We start from the raw sequence: 15405 nt of genomic DNA, 5'->3' as shown, positions 1-15405 counted from the left end.
GGCGGCGAGGGATTCTAAACATCGGCACGCCGGCTGGTGACCTGAGCGAACATTCGGCAACTGGGAGGAGGGGGGTCTTCCGAGGGAGACACAGCTGCAGGGCCTCTCCCTTGTTCTTTTTCTTCTCGAACTGAGTAGCGGTCCCGAAAAGGCCAGCGGGGTCGATGCTTTCATCCAGAATGTCACGTTTTTCTCCATCTGAAAGCTCCGACAAGTTCAGCCATCTGGCCCTCTCCTGTAGGACGATGATGCTGAGAGCTCTGCCCGCCGCTTGTACTGCTGCTCTAGTGAGGTGGAGACACTGGTCCGTAACAATGCCCAGCTCTTCCCACAGCTTGCTAGCATCCAGGTTCGCAGCAGTCTGGTCCTGGAGCTCCGCCGAGTAGGCTAGCAGGAGCGATGAGGCGTTCAATGCCCTCACGGTGGTGGCAACTGATTTACACGCCTTGTCAGCCAGGGAGGACTGCAGGCGTTTGGCCTTGGAGGGCAGGGACGGACCAGATGACATGGAAACCTCGTCCACGCATTCGGGGAAAAGCGGCAGTATCTGCTTAGTAGTGCACTTCACTTTGGGGAGCCTTTTACCCTCGTATCGTGAGGTGGAGGTCTCCGTTGTCACCGCGGGCCATGGGATCGCCAGCTTTTCAGCTGCCCGTTTTGCAACGTCAAATAGCTCCATGCCGCGGGACTGTGTGCCGGGGTTATCACAATCGGCCCCTTGTGTCGCAGAAGAGGGGGCAAAGAAAACGTTGTCATGCTCGTCCGAGACAAGATGTTCCGACGCTCCCTCAGAGGATTCGCTGAGTAGCTCATCATTAGCCTCGAGGGAATCAGACAACATAGCTTCGCAGCTGACCTCGGCATCATCCGCCAGTGGGAGGACGATATCCATCTCGTCGCCCCAGCTGGTGCCTGGTGTGGCTGACTCAGTGTGCTCCATCGGTGGGCCGATTGGAGACAGCATTGGGTCCTTCTTTGACAGGCTAGCCTGGCGGGCTAGCCTTCGGCGAAGACTTTTTAGGGTGAAGCAAGCGCAGTGTTCGCATGAACCCGGTGTGGAAATAGCCGTTTGGGCATGTTGCAGCCCGAGGCACATCACACACGCGTCATGTGTATCTGAACCTGAGATTTTGCAACCGCAGGGGCAAATTCTGGTCAGTGGTTTGCAGTCTGCCATATTAAGGAAGCTTGGTGGAGCTAGCTTGGAATTGGCTGGACGGCTAACGCTGATCTTTTTTTTTTTTTTCTTTTCTCTCGGTCGGATAGCTATGGTGAGCTAGTATGACCTAGCTAGTGTGGTGGCTAGCGCTTGTGCTACCTGGCTTGGTGACCGTGTGTAGCAAAAAACTGTTAGCTTGGTCAGCTAGCTGTTGTGCTAGGTGCGTGGTGGCAGGTAACACACTCTCCGACCTGGCTCTGTGGTGATGAGCAAGCGACTCGAAACGCGAACCGTGCTAGCGCCCGGTGACCAAGGTGTTAGCTTGCTCGCATGGACAGTTAAGCTAGTCAGGAGAGATGAGGTTTCTAAGAAGCGAGAAGAGGAAATTGAATGATGGGTGATGCTGCGTCACACCCTTTTATAGGGAGGAGGGTGGCCCCTCCCTGACGCAAGCGTCACGACTGCCAGCCAATGCTGGCTGGAGTAATGATATAGAGGCTTCTGAGGACAACGCTGAGAGAGTGTTCCCCATAGTGAGACACCGAAACGAATGTTTGAAAGAGAACAATACAAAACATTCTGCTTTTCTTTCTTTCCTATTTAAACATTCCTGACGGGATGACCAAAATAATTTGTACAATGAGGCTGGAAGCATTAAATATTCAGGACCTTGACTTTTTAGGTCACTTGATCTTTTGGAGAACGAGTTGAGGGGAAAAAAGCGGCCACAGAAGCAGAGAGGAAAAAGAGAGAGGGTCATGTTGTAAAGAGCTGCTGCTCCCTTGCTTTGCATTGATGCTTTGCCCAGGGAAGTTTGTTACTTTGAATTAGCCTGCCCTTTTGTCTTCCCTACATGTCACATTCAATCAGACAGAGCACCAAATAGGACAGGAGGGCTGCTGTGTTCGCTGGGTACATAACCAGGTTGGGAGACAATTATCCAGCTCCAGCACTGGTGGCATGGGAGTTGGCACCTCAGCACTACCTTGATAAGAAGACGTGGTGGCTCCCTAGTCACCCACTGTTGAAGGAGGTTCTGGCACTGCAGCATACATTAACATCCCTCCCGTGTCTCCTCATAGGAAGCAGCACAAAGACTCCGTTCCTTTCATCTGCTGTCTTTCGTTAGTGTGATCCTGGTGTGAGCGACTGAACCTTGCATCTTTTTGATCGGGTCAAAGCGGTTCCTCAGGAGTAAATCTTATGGCCATCCATAATTTCCTCTTAAGAGTCTTGACTTTATGTCCAACTGACTCCAAATATACTCAGTTCAGTCTAGATTTAATATGAAATATTCTGAATGTTGCCACAATGGTGTAACCTTATTTGAACTGCAAAACAGCAGACATGTTCATAATCTGTATTAAAACTATACCAAATCAGAAAACACAGATGCCTATCTATTGCTGAGACCACACTCCTTCAAAGTTAAGGGATTCTTCCCTGACAAAATGTAAAGCCAAGCATGTCCTTTCAACAGAGGCTGCTTTCTCATATTCCTAACTAGACTGTCAACAGAAGTCGAGCCACTATTTTAATTAGTGCAATCCTTTAAATCACATGCTTGCATCTTCACCAGACACCATCATTGGCTGTGAAGAAAATTAAAGTGATATAGAACAGATCTGTTATTGAACTAGTTAATTAAGGTCACTGGTTGCAGTGGTCAGCATCTGACAAAGCAGCAGATTGGATTAAAAGGGATGTAATTTTTAACACCAGGAATAATACATGCAGACAAGATGGACACCACACTTGATGTCCTAATCAATTTACCAGGAGTTGATCAAGTCTTAATTGAGTTGTCCTATGAATTCTCCTGGGAGTAGTCTTATTAAATCCGCGCAGTAATGCACATGGCCCTGACCAGACCAGTGCTTAATTAAAAAAAAAGAGAAAAAAAAGAAGAAGAAGAAGAAGTAGCATTGCAAACAAAATGAGCTTAAAATTAAAAACAGAATAACTGCGTAGAATTCAGTTTAGTTTCATTATTTTCAGACAAATTAAAACATGCATTCAAATTAATAAAGACCAAAGAGAAAAACATTATTTTGTAATTTTTAAGGCACTCCCTGACAAAAAGAAGAACTAGTGTGAAGGAAAATGCTCACCTTGGTGTTTGTTTGCAAGACAGAGGTGGAGTTCCTTTACTGTGGCCCGGTCCATAGCAGCCTGGACTCGCAGCATGTCAAGCTCTTCTTCCAAGCCAGCTCTGCATTAAACACAACATCAAATTTCCTTCAAACAAAGTTTGCTAAGTCAAATCTATGTTTTTTGAAACACTGGTTAATCATTTTTCAGACGTGTGCTTCAGAGATAAAATGTTTTATTTCTTTTTGATAGATTTTGATGTACTGAGTCCAGATATGACGTATGAAATAGCTGATTGGCTACTGTTTGTGAGATATTTAATATTTTTTTAAATAAAAAAAAAAATATATATATATATATATATGTATTACACCTATGTTTATTGTTTAGTTGAGTTTAAATTGTGTATAATGCTGTGTTTGCATTAATAAATTGCCAGCTGGAATCACCGATACGTTATTCAGAATTTTTTTTTCCTATATCGCCCACTCCTATTTTCAACAGCATATTGTGAAAGAAAATGAAAACTGCTGGGATATTTCAATTTGCTTTAAAAAATTCTAAGTTCACTTTGCAGTATTACAGATCTCCTGCTACTAGGAAGGTCAAATTCAAGGTCAGTGCACATGTCAAAAGGTCACACAGCGATAATATCATAGAATTTGAAATTTGACAATTGCATTTCTTCTTTACTTAGTAGCATAATCATAAAAACTAAAACCAACCAACAATTTTGAACATCATTTTCAGTTTCCCAAAATGAGTAAAGTTGCACAACATTTATTTCCAAAGGTTTGTGGCTGTAGAACAGTAAAATATGAAAGGAGTAACAAAGAAACGCAAAAAAACAATCAACACAAGAACTGTGTGATGAGAATCTTTTACTCTCAATTCCACTGTGGAAGCCATTAATGTAGAAACTTTTAATGGACTTTTTAACTCGAATCTTATCTGCTGGCTTCTGTTCCCAAGGAAAAAAAAAAGATGACACGGCGAAGAAATCAACTAATTAAAATGCTTTTTAATTCATCTGGAAATCAAAGTGACAAGCAACATGAAACGCCAAGGTGGGAAAGTACAGTGTGTAACTGTGGGTGTTTGTGTGTATCACGGCAGACAAACAGACTGTAAAGTGTGCCCAATTACCTCTCTGCAATTAGCTTGATTCCTGCTAAAGGCTAATTATGTGGAGCCATGCTCTAGACTTTGCACTTTCAAGTTATTATTAGGACCCCAACTGAAGTCTACTGAGGATACACACAAACCCACTGAGACAACCACACCTGAAACACACACCTAATTTCCCTCCCCTTTGCTCCACAGAGTCAAAGAGAAACACTAGAAACAAGCTCCTACTATAGTGGCATTCTTCCCTCAGTTAACCTCATTACAAAGGCAGGTCTTCCTCCTGGCTGATTCTTAAAGCTTGTGGTAAGCTGAGCAAGCATGTTCCATTATGAAGCATTTGAGTAGTAAAAGGGCATTTGTGGTAAGGGTGAATTATGATGTGCATAATGCCAATTAACACAAACTCGGCACCTGTTTCAACCAATCTAATTTTGCTACACCAACCAAGAGATTCTTCCAGACATATGGCAAGAAAATTACATGGGAGAAGTTATCAGCATAGCAAAGGGATGGGAAGTAATTAGCATTTTAGTCCACACAGTCCAGCAGAGAGGCATAGTCTAATGGCTGACCACAGCCTAAATAAGTACACAAATGACTCTCCCAAAGGGAGTGAGGAAGCAGATGGATATGTGTCGCTCTTCTATAGATTTTCCTCCATAAATGAACTCCAGTCGATGAAGCAGAGGCACTGCCTTATGTGTCCAGGCTGTTAATGGGACAAATGAGCTGAAATATGCAGTGTGTGAAAGGAGCCTGCTCCATCTCATGTTTCTTTTTTATGCCTGTTTGGATGCTGATGGTATTGATGCTCAACCAAAGCTCATATGTAAAACTTTCAGTTTTGCTGAAGGATAAGCATAGTTTCTTAGATGAAGAAGAAATTGGATTGCAAATGGAGTTCATTGGCCAGGGGACTGCAGTTTCACAGCATAACATCCTGTAGATGGAAGACTACTGCAACTTGTACTCAGTAACAGTTGTGGCAGACTCTGCTCATATCTATAAGAGATTTTCCAGAAGAAAATGTACGGCAACCGTGCAACCCACCCAAAACATTTAAACACCTTTGGTTCACTGGTGAATTTGCATTTTAGAATTGACTGCTATGCTATTTGTTCCATTTGTTTCAGTTTTAAAGTTAAATGTTAAATTATCTTTATCTTTAGTCCCACAAGTTTTCTGTTTTCTTACTTTCCAGTTTTTACAACCTCTATCTTTTCTTAGTGAAATAAAAATGTCAAAAATGTGATTTCAAATTAGGATGAACTCCAACTCCTTGAGTGAGTAATCTGATAAATACAGGCAAAGTATTTTCACTCTACTGAAGATATTGTCCATCCATTCGCTTCCGCTTATCCTTTTCAGGGTCGCGGGGGGCGCTGGAGCCTATCCCAGCTGTCATAGGGCGAAAGGCGGGGTACACCCTGGACAGGTCGCCAGTCTGTCGCAGGGCCAACACATAGGGACAGACAACCATTCACACTCACATTCACTCGCACGTTCACACCTAGTGACAATTTGGATTAATCAATTAACCTATCCCCACAAGCTGCATGTCTTTGGACGGTGGGAGGAAGCCGGAGTACCCGGAGAGAACCCACGCAAACACGGGGAGAACATGCAAACTCCACACAGAAAGACCCCGGCCTGATGGTGGAATTGAACTCAGGACCTTCTTGCTGTGCGGCAACAGTGCTAACCACCGTGCCACCGTGCTGCCCAGCTATGTTTTAGATGTGCATCAAACTACACCAACCTGCACCTGAAACAAATTACCTTCCCCATCTTTTCCCTATGTTGCACTACCTCCAGTAACGTGAAATTTATTTGAAATGAAGCCATGATTTCCTGTCATATACTACATATTGCTAAGGAGAAAATGTTCTCTAAAGCTTCAACTCCTACAGAGTTCTTTGAGTCTTTTTTTTTTCTTTTCTTTTTTTTTTAATCAGGATGATAAATCAAATGAAGCTAGCTGGACAATTTTCAATTCCCTCTCAACTTGCCACTTCACCTAAGGTAAAAGAGAAAAAAAAAACACTCAGCAGGCATAAAAGCAAAAGAAGTTTCTTGGCAGAAACTAAACTAAAGGCAACAGACAGGTGTTATGTTTGCTAATGATGTGGTCTACAATGTAAGTCTATGTCTCACGCCGCTCTTTTGGCCCCGTTTTAAAAAACATTTTCGCGCTCATGCTGTGCTGGTACTTCAGCCACAAGCTATCCACTCCATGTCATTTGATCTCAGCTCTACATGTGCTGCGCCGAAAACAGCTTAGAGCACAAACTGCCAGTGTTTTCCTTCACAATTGTGTACAACGCAACGCATCATTCGCAGCCATTGTGATTTCACACGCCAGCCTCCTCTTGGTTTCTCTCTCGGCACAGAGCGGGGAACAGGGTGAGAAAGTGAAAACACCACTGGCATTTTCATCACTGGGGAAAGATTCCTGTTTTTGGGGTGTGTGGGGAGATTTCCCCCATGGTTAAACTCGGACTAGGAGGCTGTTTGTTCATGGAGGGAGTTTCAGCGGATAAGCCACTGCTGTCAGCAGAAACAGTGACTGGTGGAGTTCACGTTCCTCTGTGATCTACTTTTAGCCGTGGGCAATGCAGCGGCAGCGGCAGCAGTGGATCTCGAAGAGGTTGGTACTCCTGCCATAGGCCAATCATCTGAGAAGTAAATGGGGATTTGTGTTACAACCACAACCTAGGATGTCCGCTTTACTCATGGTTAAAGAGGCTTGTTGATGCCGTTAGGTATCCTAAAATGAAATCAAACAATATCATAATGGTGTATTTTTTTTAACATGGGAATGAGAAGGCCTGTCCATTAAAATATTTTTAAATTTGACCAAAAAAAAAGACATACTGTTTTCTACTGCAAGTATGAATAGTGTTTGTGAGAGTTGTAATGTTGTCTCGATAAGATCGGATAAGACAGCGGCCCCCAACCCCCGGGCCTCGGTACCGGTCCGTGAGTCGTTTGGTACCGGGCCGCGAGAGTTGAGGCTCAGGTGTGAAATGTATGGTTTTCAGGGTTTTTATCAGTTTTCAGCGTTATTTTGTTATCGTTTTTAACGTTAACTTGGTTTTCCTGGGTCTTTTCACGTGTGTTATGAATAAATCTTCTTTTTTTCAGTACCGGTACTAGTTTTATTTTGTTGTATTTATCCGCTACACCTTAAAGGCCGGTCCGTGAAAATATTGTCGGGCATAAACCGGTCCGTGGCGCAAAAAAGGTTGGGGACCGCTGGGATAAGATGACCCACTAAAGCCTGCAACATAATTACCAGCTAAGTGTAAAGATGGCTTTTTTTTAGCATAGTAACTGACTTTCCAAATAATTAATGAGGGAAAACCTTAGTTGTCTGATTTAGGAAAATGCATATAACATTCTGTTTGTGTGTCTGTTTGTGTGAACAAATGTGTCCCTCCTCCAACTAAGCCCTGGTCCGGGAGGCAAAAGACTCTCATTACTTCTAATACCTTTTAGCAAATCAAGATGAAACGAAAAAAAATAGAGGAATATGAGGGTAAACTTTATTAAACTTAATTAGAGTCAACGTCGCTTATTGGGGAGGTTCACGTCCATAATGGTCACTCTCTACAGAGGAGCACTGCAAATGATCTCAAAGGCTTTTTCCCCAGTAATCGCTAGCTAATTTATGCTTTGATGTCGTCTGAGTATAGCATCTTAAGTCTGAGGGTGCACTGCATGTGTTTATTCTGTTTATGGAGCCTAAATAATCCTGCCTCTTTTTACCAACAGACCTTTAACAACAATTAACAAGCACGGACATGGAGCGCCTCAGACAGATGCATAATGAGGCAGATAAAATGATCCCAATGCGAATTTTCTAGCATACCATGCCCACAGTTGCTTTTCAGCTACGTACCAACACCAGTAGGAAATAGTCCTTGGTGTCAGTTAGTTTATTTGTCTTATTATTTTTTGTCTTATTATGTTATTTTTGTTTAAAAAACATAGAGAAAGCTAAGAGATACTCTAAACAGGTTTAAATGCTGAATGTTTACATTGCCCTTTATACTGATCTGGTTATGATGACATTATTACATAAAGGAGTTTGTATGAAACCTTGTATCGATGAACAGCAAAAACCATCAAAGTGGGCCCTAATGATGAACCGTTCAAAGCATGGGTTAACATAAACCTTATGGAAATATTTAAACTCGTTCTTTAACTTCCAGTATATAAAATTTTTTTAGTTCAGTTTTATTTATATAGCAACAACTCACAACAACAGCTGCTTCAAAGTGCTTACACTAGTACAGAGAAAATAGTCATGACACCGTATCAGCAAGTGTTTTTGTGACAGTGGGAAGGAAAAACTCCCTTTTATCAGGAAGAAACCTCAAGAGCCCCAGACGGCCCTCCCTGAGCCCGGCCATCTGCCTGAACCAGTTTGGGGTGAGGGGAAGAGGACAACATTAGGTCAACTGTCTCCTCCAAAACTGCTATTTTTAACACACACTCAATGTTTCCCATTAAAAAAAAATCAATTTATCCATCTCTTCATCCATTTCTCATGATTGTGGGGAGCTAGAACCCAGGATCTTCTTGTTGTAATGTGACACTACACCACCACGCTGCCCAAACAACTGTTTCAGAAAAAAAAAAAAAAAAACACAGCTGTGATCTAGCATCAATTCAGAAATGTTATTGAGATGCAAGAAGGGCTATGTCACATCATACTGGCTGTGATAACACCAATATAAATGTTTTTATGTTATATAAAAATATCTTATCATGCTATTATTGCTCGCAACAGCGTGCCTTTATGTTCCCTAGTGTGTACAACAAGGACACAAGCCCAGGCATGTCTAAGAGCAAGAGTCAGATGTCAGCCTCTGATGACCATTTGGTGCCTAAAAAGGAAGCTACTTTAGCAACCTCTGGCAAAGCACAGCACTCTGCAAAATATGCAAGTAAACTGTTCCCACTAAAGGTGGAAACAACATGTGTTTTACCACTTGAGGCAAAAAAAAAACAAAACAGACCATTGAGTAAAATCAGGTTATGAAGGAGGAGGAACAACTACCTGGTGATGTGTGACCCAAATGTGAACAAATGGCTCAAATGGGTGTTGATGGAGCACTGGCTAGATGCACTCCATATGACAGGGAAAGCAAACAGTGGATGGAAAACCAAGGTTTAGACCAGTGGCTATACTATAATTTTATTTTAAATTTAAAGCTTTTATGTTGATATTTGACTTATGCTGTAGGACTGGATATGATACTGGGCCACTACTATAATGCTGCTGTTGGCATCTTGTTTCAATATATTTAGAGTTCCAATTAGGAAGTGCATTATCGAAGACTGTGGTGCATTTGAAAAGATTTATAAATGCTGCTTTCAAGCATCAACAAAACACTCAGTTATTTTTCTTTTCTTTTTTTAAATTGTCAGTAAATTATCTTTAAATATTGTGACATAATTTTGAGCCCGCATCACCGATCACTACAGAAAAGTGGAAAACTAAAGAAATTCACTGTGTGACTCTAGTGGCTGTTAAAGCAGTATCTGTAAAAACTAGCAGCTAATATTGGAAGGCTAATGGTACAACTGGAGAGATGGGTTGTGATGAAATGCAAAATAACCATGATAGAGCAGAGCTCAGCAGGAATATAGCCTAATACTGAGAGGCATTAAACAGAAAGAGCAGCTAAAAAAATCTGTTCGTGTTTTGAGATAAGTGATTAGGGGAGATAAAATAAAGAGGAGATCAAGATGCTCTGCGTCCTCCCAGTGCTGGCAACACTGCCAGCTGTAAGGAACTGCATAAGCTGAGCTGTGCCAAATGCAACATGGCATATCAAATCACTAAAGAGGAAATGGCCTTTAGAAAATTACAATTAGAAAAATGGACCACCACATTTTATTTCCCCCAGGGATATGCTTTCCCTCCTTTTTTCCCCCACCATATGCCTATGATCTAAACTTAGTCCCACATAAAACAATTTGCACTTCTCAGGAAACAGGAAATACACAACTTTTGTTAGTCTTTTAATGCTACATTAAAAGTGGGGTCACCAAATCTGGCACGCCACCTTTGAGAAATTTAAGCGTGGAGACGTGCATTAAATACTGTAAGTCAGCATTTAATATGTTGACTTGGTGATACGTTCTAATATTTTGTAAATTATTGCATCCTGTTTATCCTGTTTTCTAGGCAATTGTTTTGGAAACAGACTTTTTCCAAGTTGGAGGTAGGAATTGTAAAATTTTAAAGCTTGGAATGCACCTTTATGACCTAACATCAGTGACCAACAGCACTAATGTTTTGTCCGTGCAGAAGCAAAGGTATTAGCAAGTGCATTCATCATTTATATAGCATTACTTCTCTGTAGTATGCCATTTATAAATACAAATATACTACTATTTCTATTTCTATGTCTATGATTATGATTATTACTAACATTAATATAGCAGCAATAATAGCGATACAGTAGTGATAGCTGTATATGGGATAACAGTAAACGATGGATAAATATATTTGAATTTATAAATGACATACTAAAGAGCAATGCTGTATAAATGATTAATTAAGCACTTCTTAATAAGGAACTAAGACCTTACTAATGCATAATAGTGTGACATTATTATAAAGTGCTGCCAGTTTACAGACCTGATTCATATTCATACAGACTTGAGCCTAAAATAATACTCATTCAAAAGCATTTCAAAACTCAACAAATTAGTATTAGCTGCGTGTGCTGCCCAAAGAGACCTTTATTAATGTTACATGAAAAGTCATCCTTCCTGCAAGTTCACGCAATAGGTGTTTGCTATGATTTTCAAGTAAAAAGTTGTCAAATAATAAGTAATTTGTTGCCTAATTCATCCTTAAATTAAACCACAGGGAGCCGACAAATCAGCGAACAAACAGAACAGACCTGTTTCACCTTCCTCCTCACCCTGCTATTCAAGTGCTTAGATTACAGGGGGCTGGTTTTGATAACCCTCTCTTAGTGCTTTAGGGACCCACTGTGCACAAGTTATCAGAGCAATATTCATTGTGGGAAATGGTCATTTGGGCCTCAAGACAGTGCTTTAAATGTGCTGTTTTTGGAGAAGGTGAAAGAAGGCATCTGTGAATGATATCATGACAATGAGGAAACCAAATGAAAGACAAATAGAGTTTATACAGAGACTCTCCTCTAAACCAACCACTAGCTATTTAAAGCTTAATAAGGGCCTTTATTTTAGCTGTTATGAGACAACAATTACACTTATCTGACAGAACTGTTATGAACACATTTATTATTATACTAGTCAGTGAAAAGCAAATTTTTCCCTCCATGCCCCAAGTCTTTCCTGGCATTTGCTTTAGGGTAACAGGACCGTCTTTGATTATTTGCACTAGGATGGACTCATTCAACTGAAATTTGCATTGTGAGTTGCGGGAAAGTAAAGCTTTTTGGTTAAGCTGGCTTTGTTCACAGTCCCAAACTATTTTCACTCCTGCTAATTCTCACAACAGGTATGAAAGGAGGAGCAGAATAAAGATGGGAAAAGTGACAGGGAACCTGCTGAGCTGTACGTGTGTGAAGATGCTTGCCCTGGAATTGAGAGGTTTTGTTTCTAAAGTGCAAGTTAAAAACATCTCAGCCAAGTTTACTTTCCACAAGCGACCGTCGTGAGGTCGCATGTGAGGGCCGGGAAAGGAGGAAATGAGGTGGAGTGCTGGTCAGGGGCACATGAGGGGGATCAACACCAACCCCTAAGGATGAGGCAGTTGCACAGCTAGGAAGGAGGCCAGCAGCTCTCCATCCCTTGTGGTTCTCCTTGCAGGTCAGTTCCAAGGAACCTGCATGTTCACTGCGGTCTGTTCACTCCCACACGCCCCGCCTCTATATCATATTGTGCTCGGGTCTGCTCAGTTCTAGTCGTGGCCAGGCAGGCAGGCGGACGGACATCCCTTAACAGGCAGCATCAGCGGCACTAGGGCTGCTAGCCTGTAATTAGCTCGGACAGCTCAGGCTTGGAGAGAGCCAGCCGGGCTATATCATAATGAGCTCAGCTGGGATTAGGAGGACAGGGCAGGGGGGTGAGCAGAGGGGAAAGCAATGAAGGGGGTGGTGGTGGGGAAGTACTAGAATTCTGGCCTCAGCCTACTGCAGCATCACAGAAGGCCGGAGGGAGACAACTGGGAAGACAAGTAGGAAAAGGGTAAGGGGAGGTTACAGAGGCACGAGATAGAGAAGGGAAGAGGTGAGCAGAGGTGAAGGCTAGGGAAGACTGGAGAGAGGTAGACCATGGCTTTAGGCCAAGCTTTGTGTAGCACTGCAGAGGGTCAGTGTTAGTGGTACGGTTACAGGGGGCTTCTCTAGATCAAACAAGACAATGGCTACACTACATCCAGAGACAGACTAAAGACAAAAGAAGGAGCAAAGAGAAGAAGTAACAAAGAAGTAACATGAAATGAAAAGCATCTCTCAAGTAACTTCAAGCTGGGAGTGTCAGTACTGTTGCTAAACTCTAGGTGCACATGTGAGCTAACAAGTCTACTGCAACTTAAAGATTGGAAGTTTTCAGGCAGGGAATTTTTAATGCAGGCAACTTACTTTTCAATAGAGAGTTTTCTGGTGAGGTTTTTCAAGTAGGCCAGCTCATTCCATACAGCATCACTGTCCTCTTGCCGCAGCTGCCACGGCGCTGCACGCTGTATCCTTCCACCTGGCCTAGACACACAACAAAAGAAGACCAAAGTGTAGATGCATAGACAAGCGAAACTGAAAAACACAGGCTCACTTGGCACACATACGGACATAAGGAAAGTAAACCTACTAACAAGGGAAAATTGTTGGTACTATACATCAACTTGCTGCCTCTGGCCAATTCACTCTGGGTAACAAGGCCCCTTAGTGTTGCTGTGTTTTTATTATTCAGCCATCTTTAGCAGTATTCAAATGAGCAGCCTTGACTTTGACATTTCAGTGGCAAATCATGTACCGACGTATGCATGTTTGTTAAAGCCCAGGGCACTGCCCGTGTGGCAGGGCAGTGGAGCATTCCCTGTGTGCCATGCAAATGTAAATAATGGCAAAAACACACTCGCAAACGAGGTCATTCAAATGTCTACACCTCACTTATGAATACTTAATGACACTTTGTGCTCAGTAGCTGCCGCCTCCATTGAACTTCCCATTTCAAATCACACACACACACACACACACACACACACACACACACACACACACACACACACACACACACACACACACACACACACACACCATCGCCACTGCCCCCAACTGCATCCCTGCACACATCCAACTCATCAATCAGCCAGAGCCCAACACATTCAATTCCAATTAGCCTTTCATTTGCAAACTAAAACAGGTTTTAGTGAGAAATCCACAGATTGCAAAAGAAGCAGATGAGAAGAGAATACCGTTTTTGTCACGCACACAGACACACCGACTTCTCATTTTCACTCGATCAATGTGGCAGGGGTGTGGAAATGGATTGTGAGGGTCGCTGTTGCGGAGGGGTCCTTTTCCCATGGTCATTATTGGCTATCTAGATGCCGCCGTGCTATGCTAATACTAGTTAAACCCTGGTGACTGGGAGTTAGAAGCTACTGAGGAATGGCAAATGTTTTCATTTAATACTGCTAATGCCCCCGTGAGCAATTTGAAGCCCTTGAACTTCTTTAGAGTGTAGTTGTGTGGCCGTACATGCGTGCTATGGGAGTAGTGTGTTAGTTTCCCAGAGTCTAAAGCTATTTAATACATAACCTTACTGTACTCTATAGGCACAGAGACTGACATTTCTCTGAAAGCACACAATGAATGAAGCCAAACCTACATTAAAAGTGCCTGGAGTAAGTACAAGATCTTTTACCCACAGCTGTTTCAATTCTCCCTGTGCAATTTCTGGTTTGCAGTGTATCATCTGCATTACTTAAGAAATGTGCAAGAAGCTTTATTAAGTCATGGTAAAGCTTTATACATTTTAATTTGTTTACAGTGGGCCTAAAAGCTGTTGAACATGGAGCCATGAGAGAGCCATCTTCTTCAGGCCTCAGTGCATCCTCCCTTATGGTATCCTTGTTTCCATTATTAAGCAGGAGGAAACAGAGAGAACTTTTCCACGCTGCTGCGGCTAATTGCTCTGAATCAGGGGGAATCTGTTTATGGGCGCAACTTTGATCAGAGTACGGATGCTTTAATAACCTTTAATTTTATTTGCTCACCCCCATCATCCCCAGTCTGATTAAAAAATGTTTTCCCTTCTCTAATATAAATAAGAAGTTGGGTTTTTCTCTCTCTCTTCTTCACACCATTTTGAGAAAATATGGTGGTGTAGTAATGGTGAATGGCAGGGTGATTTCACTGGGACTGGCCAACTGCACATTGCCTGCATACCGATCAGCCGATGGACTGTTCTTCTGATTTGCGATTGGTTGGCAGTTCTATTCTGGGCGGGACTGGCTAACAGACACATTGCTGACATCTTTTGGCAGCTGATTGCACACAAACCAATCATCTAATCAATAATTTGCTGGGCAATGCTGGAGACTGACAAAAGAAAAACTTTTGAACATAACTGGAATTTTGATAAAGATCATACCACATTTTCAGGGAAAAATTGAAAAATTCTGGTAATTCCAGTGAGTTTACAAATTTTTCTTGCCTATGTAGTTTTGTCATAGATAGCTATGGGACATTCCTTTATTCTTGCTTCATCAGTAAAGCAGCTAAATAGTCTAGAGCTGATTTAATGTGTGGCATTTGTATTAGGATGCCGTTTTTGGTGGACATAAAACATGTGGACGACGCCCTTGAAGTAAATGAAATATGCCATTAGGCTGGAAGTTTATTAGATATACATTGGAGAGATAGCAAAAACATTAGTTGTTGCTACATCGACACTTTGGTATATCTTTAAAAAAAAACTACGAGTACAGGATTCCTTTCTATACTAAAGAAAACCCTTCACAGCATTCAGCCACATGAGAAACACTCTAAAGCAGGTGAGCATATTCTTGAAAA

At 42.2% G+C, this 15405-nt stretch overlaps 1 protein-coding gene across 3 annotated transcripts in view; it reads right to left on the bottom strand.

The window, feature by feature from the left end:
* The window catches only part of cntln (centlein, centrosomal protein), a 92980-nt gene that overhangs the window by 44417 nt on the left and 33158 nt on the right, over nt 1–15405 (bottom strand). For all 3 annotated transcript variants that reach the window (XM_026171264.1, XM_026171265.1, XM_026171266.1), the window contains 2 exons: nt 12973–13089; nt 3271–3371 (listed from right to left, as the gene is read on the bottom strand). In XM_026171264.1, the coding sequence (XP_026027049.1) occupies nt 3271–3371; nt 12973–13089 (218 nt within the window). The remainder of the gene's footprint in view (nt 1–3270; nt 3372–12972; nt 13090–15405) is intronic.

Source organism: Astatotilapia calliptera, chromosome 6, assembly GCF_900246225.1.
Source record: "Astatotilapia calliptera chromosome 6, fAstCal1.2, whole genome shotgun sequence".
Taxonomy (NCBI): domain Eukaryota; kingdom Metazoa; phylum Chordata; class Actinopteri; order Cichliformes; family Cichlidae; genus Astatotilapia; species Astatotilapia calliptera.
The sequence above is the reverse complement of the archived record's forward strand: the minus strand, read 5'-3'. Positions and strand labels throughout refer to the sequence as shown.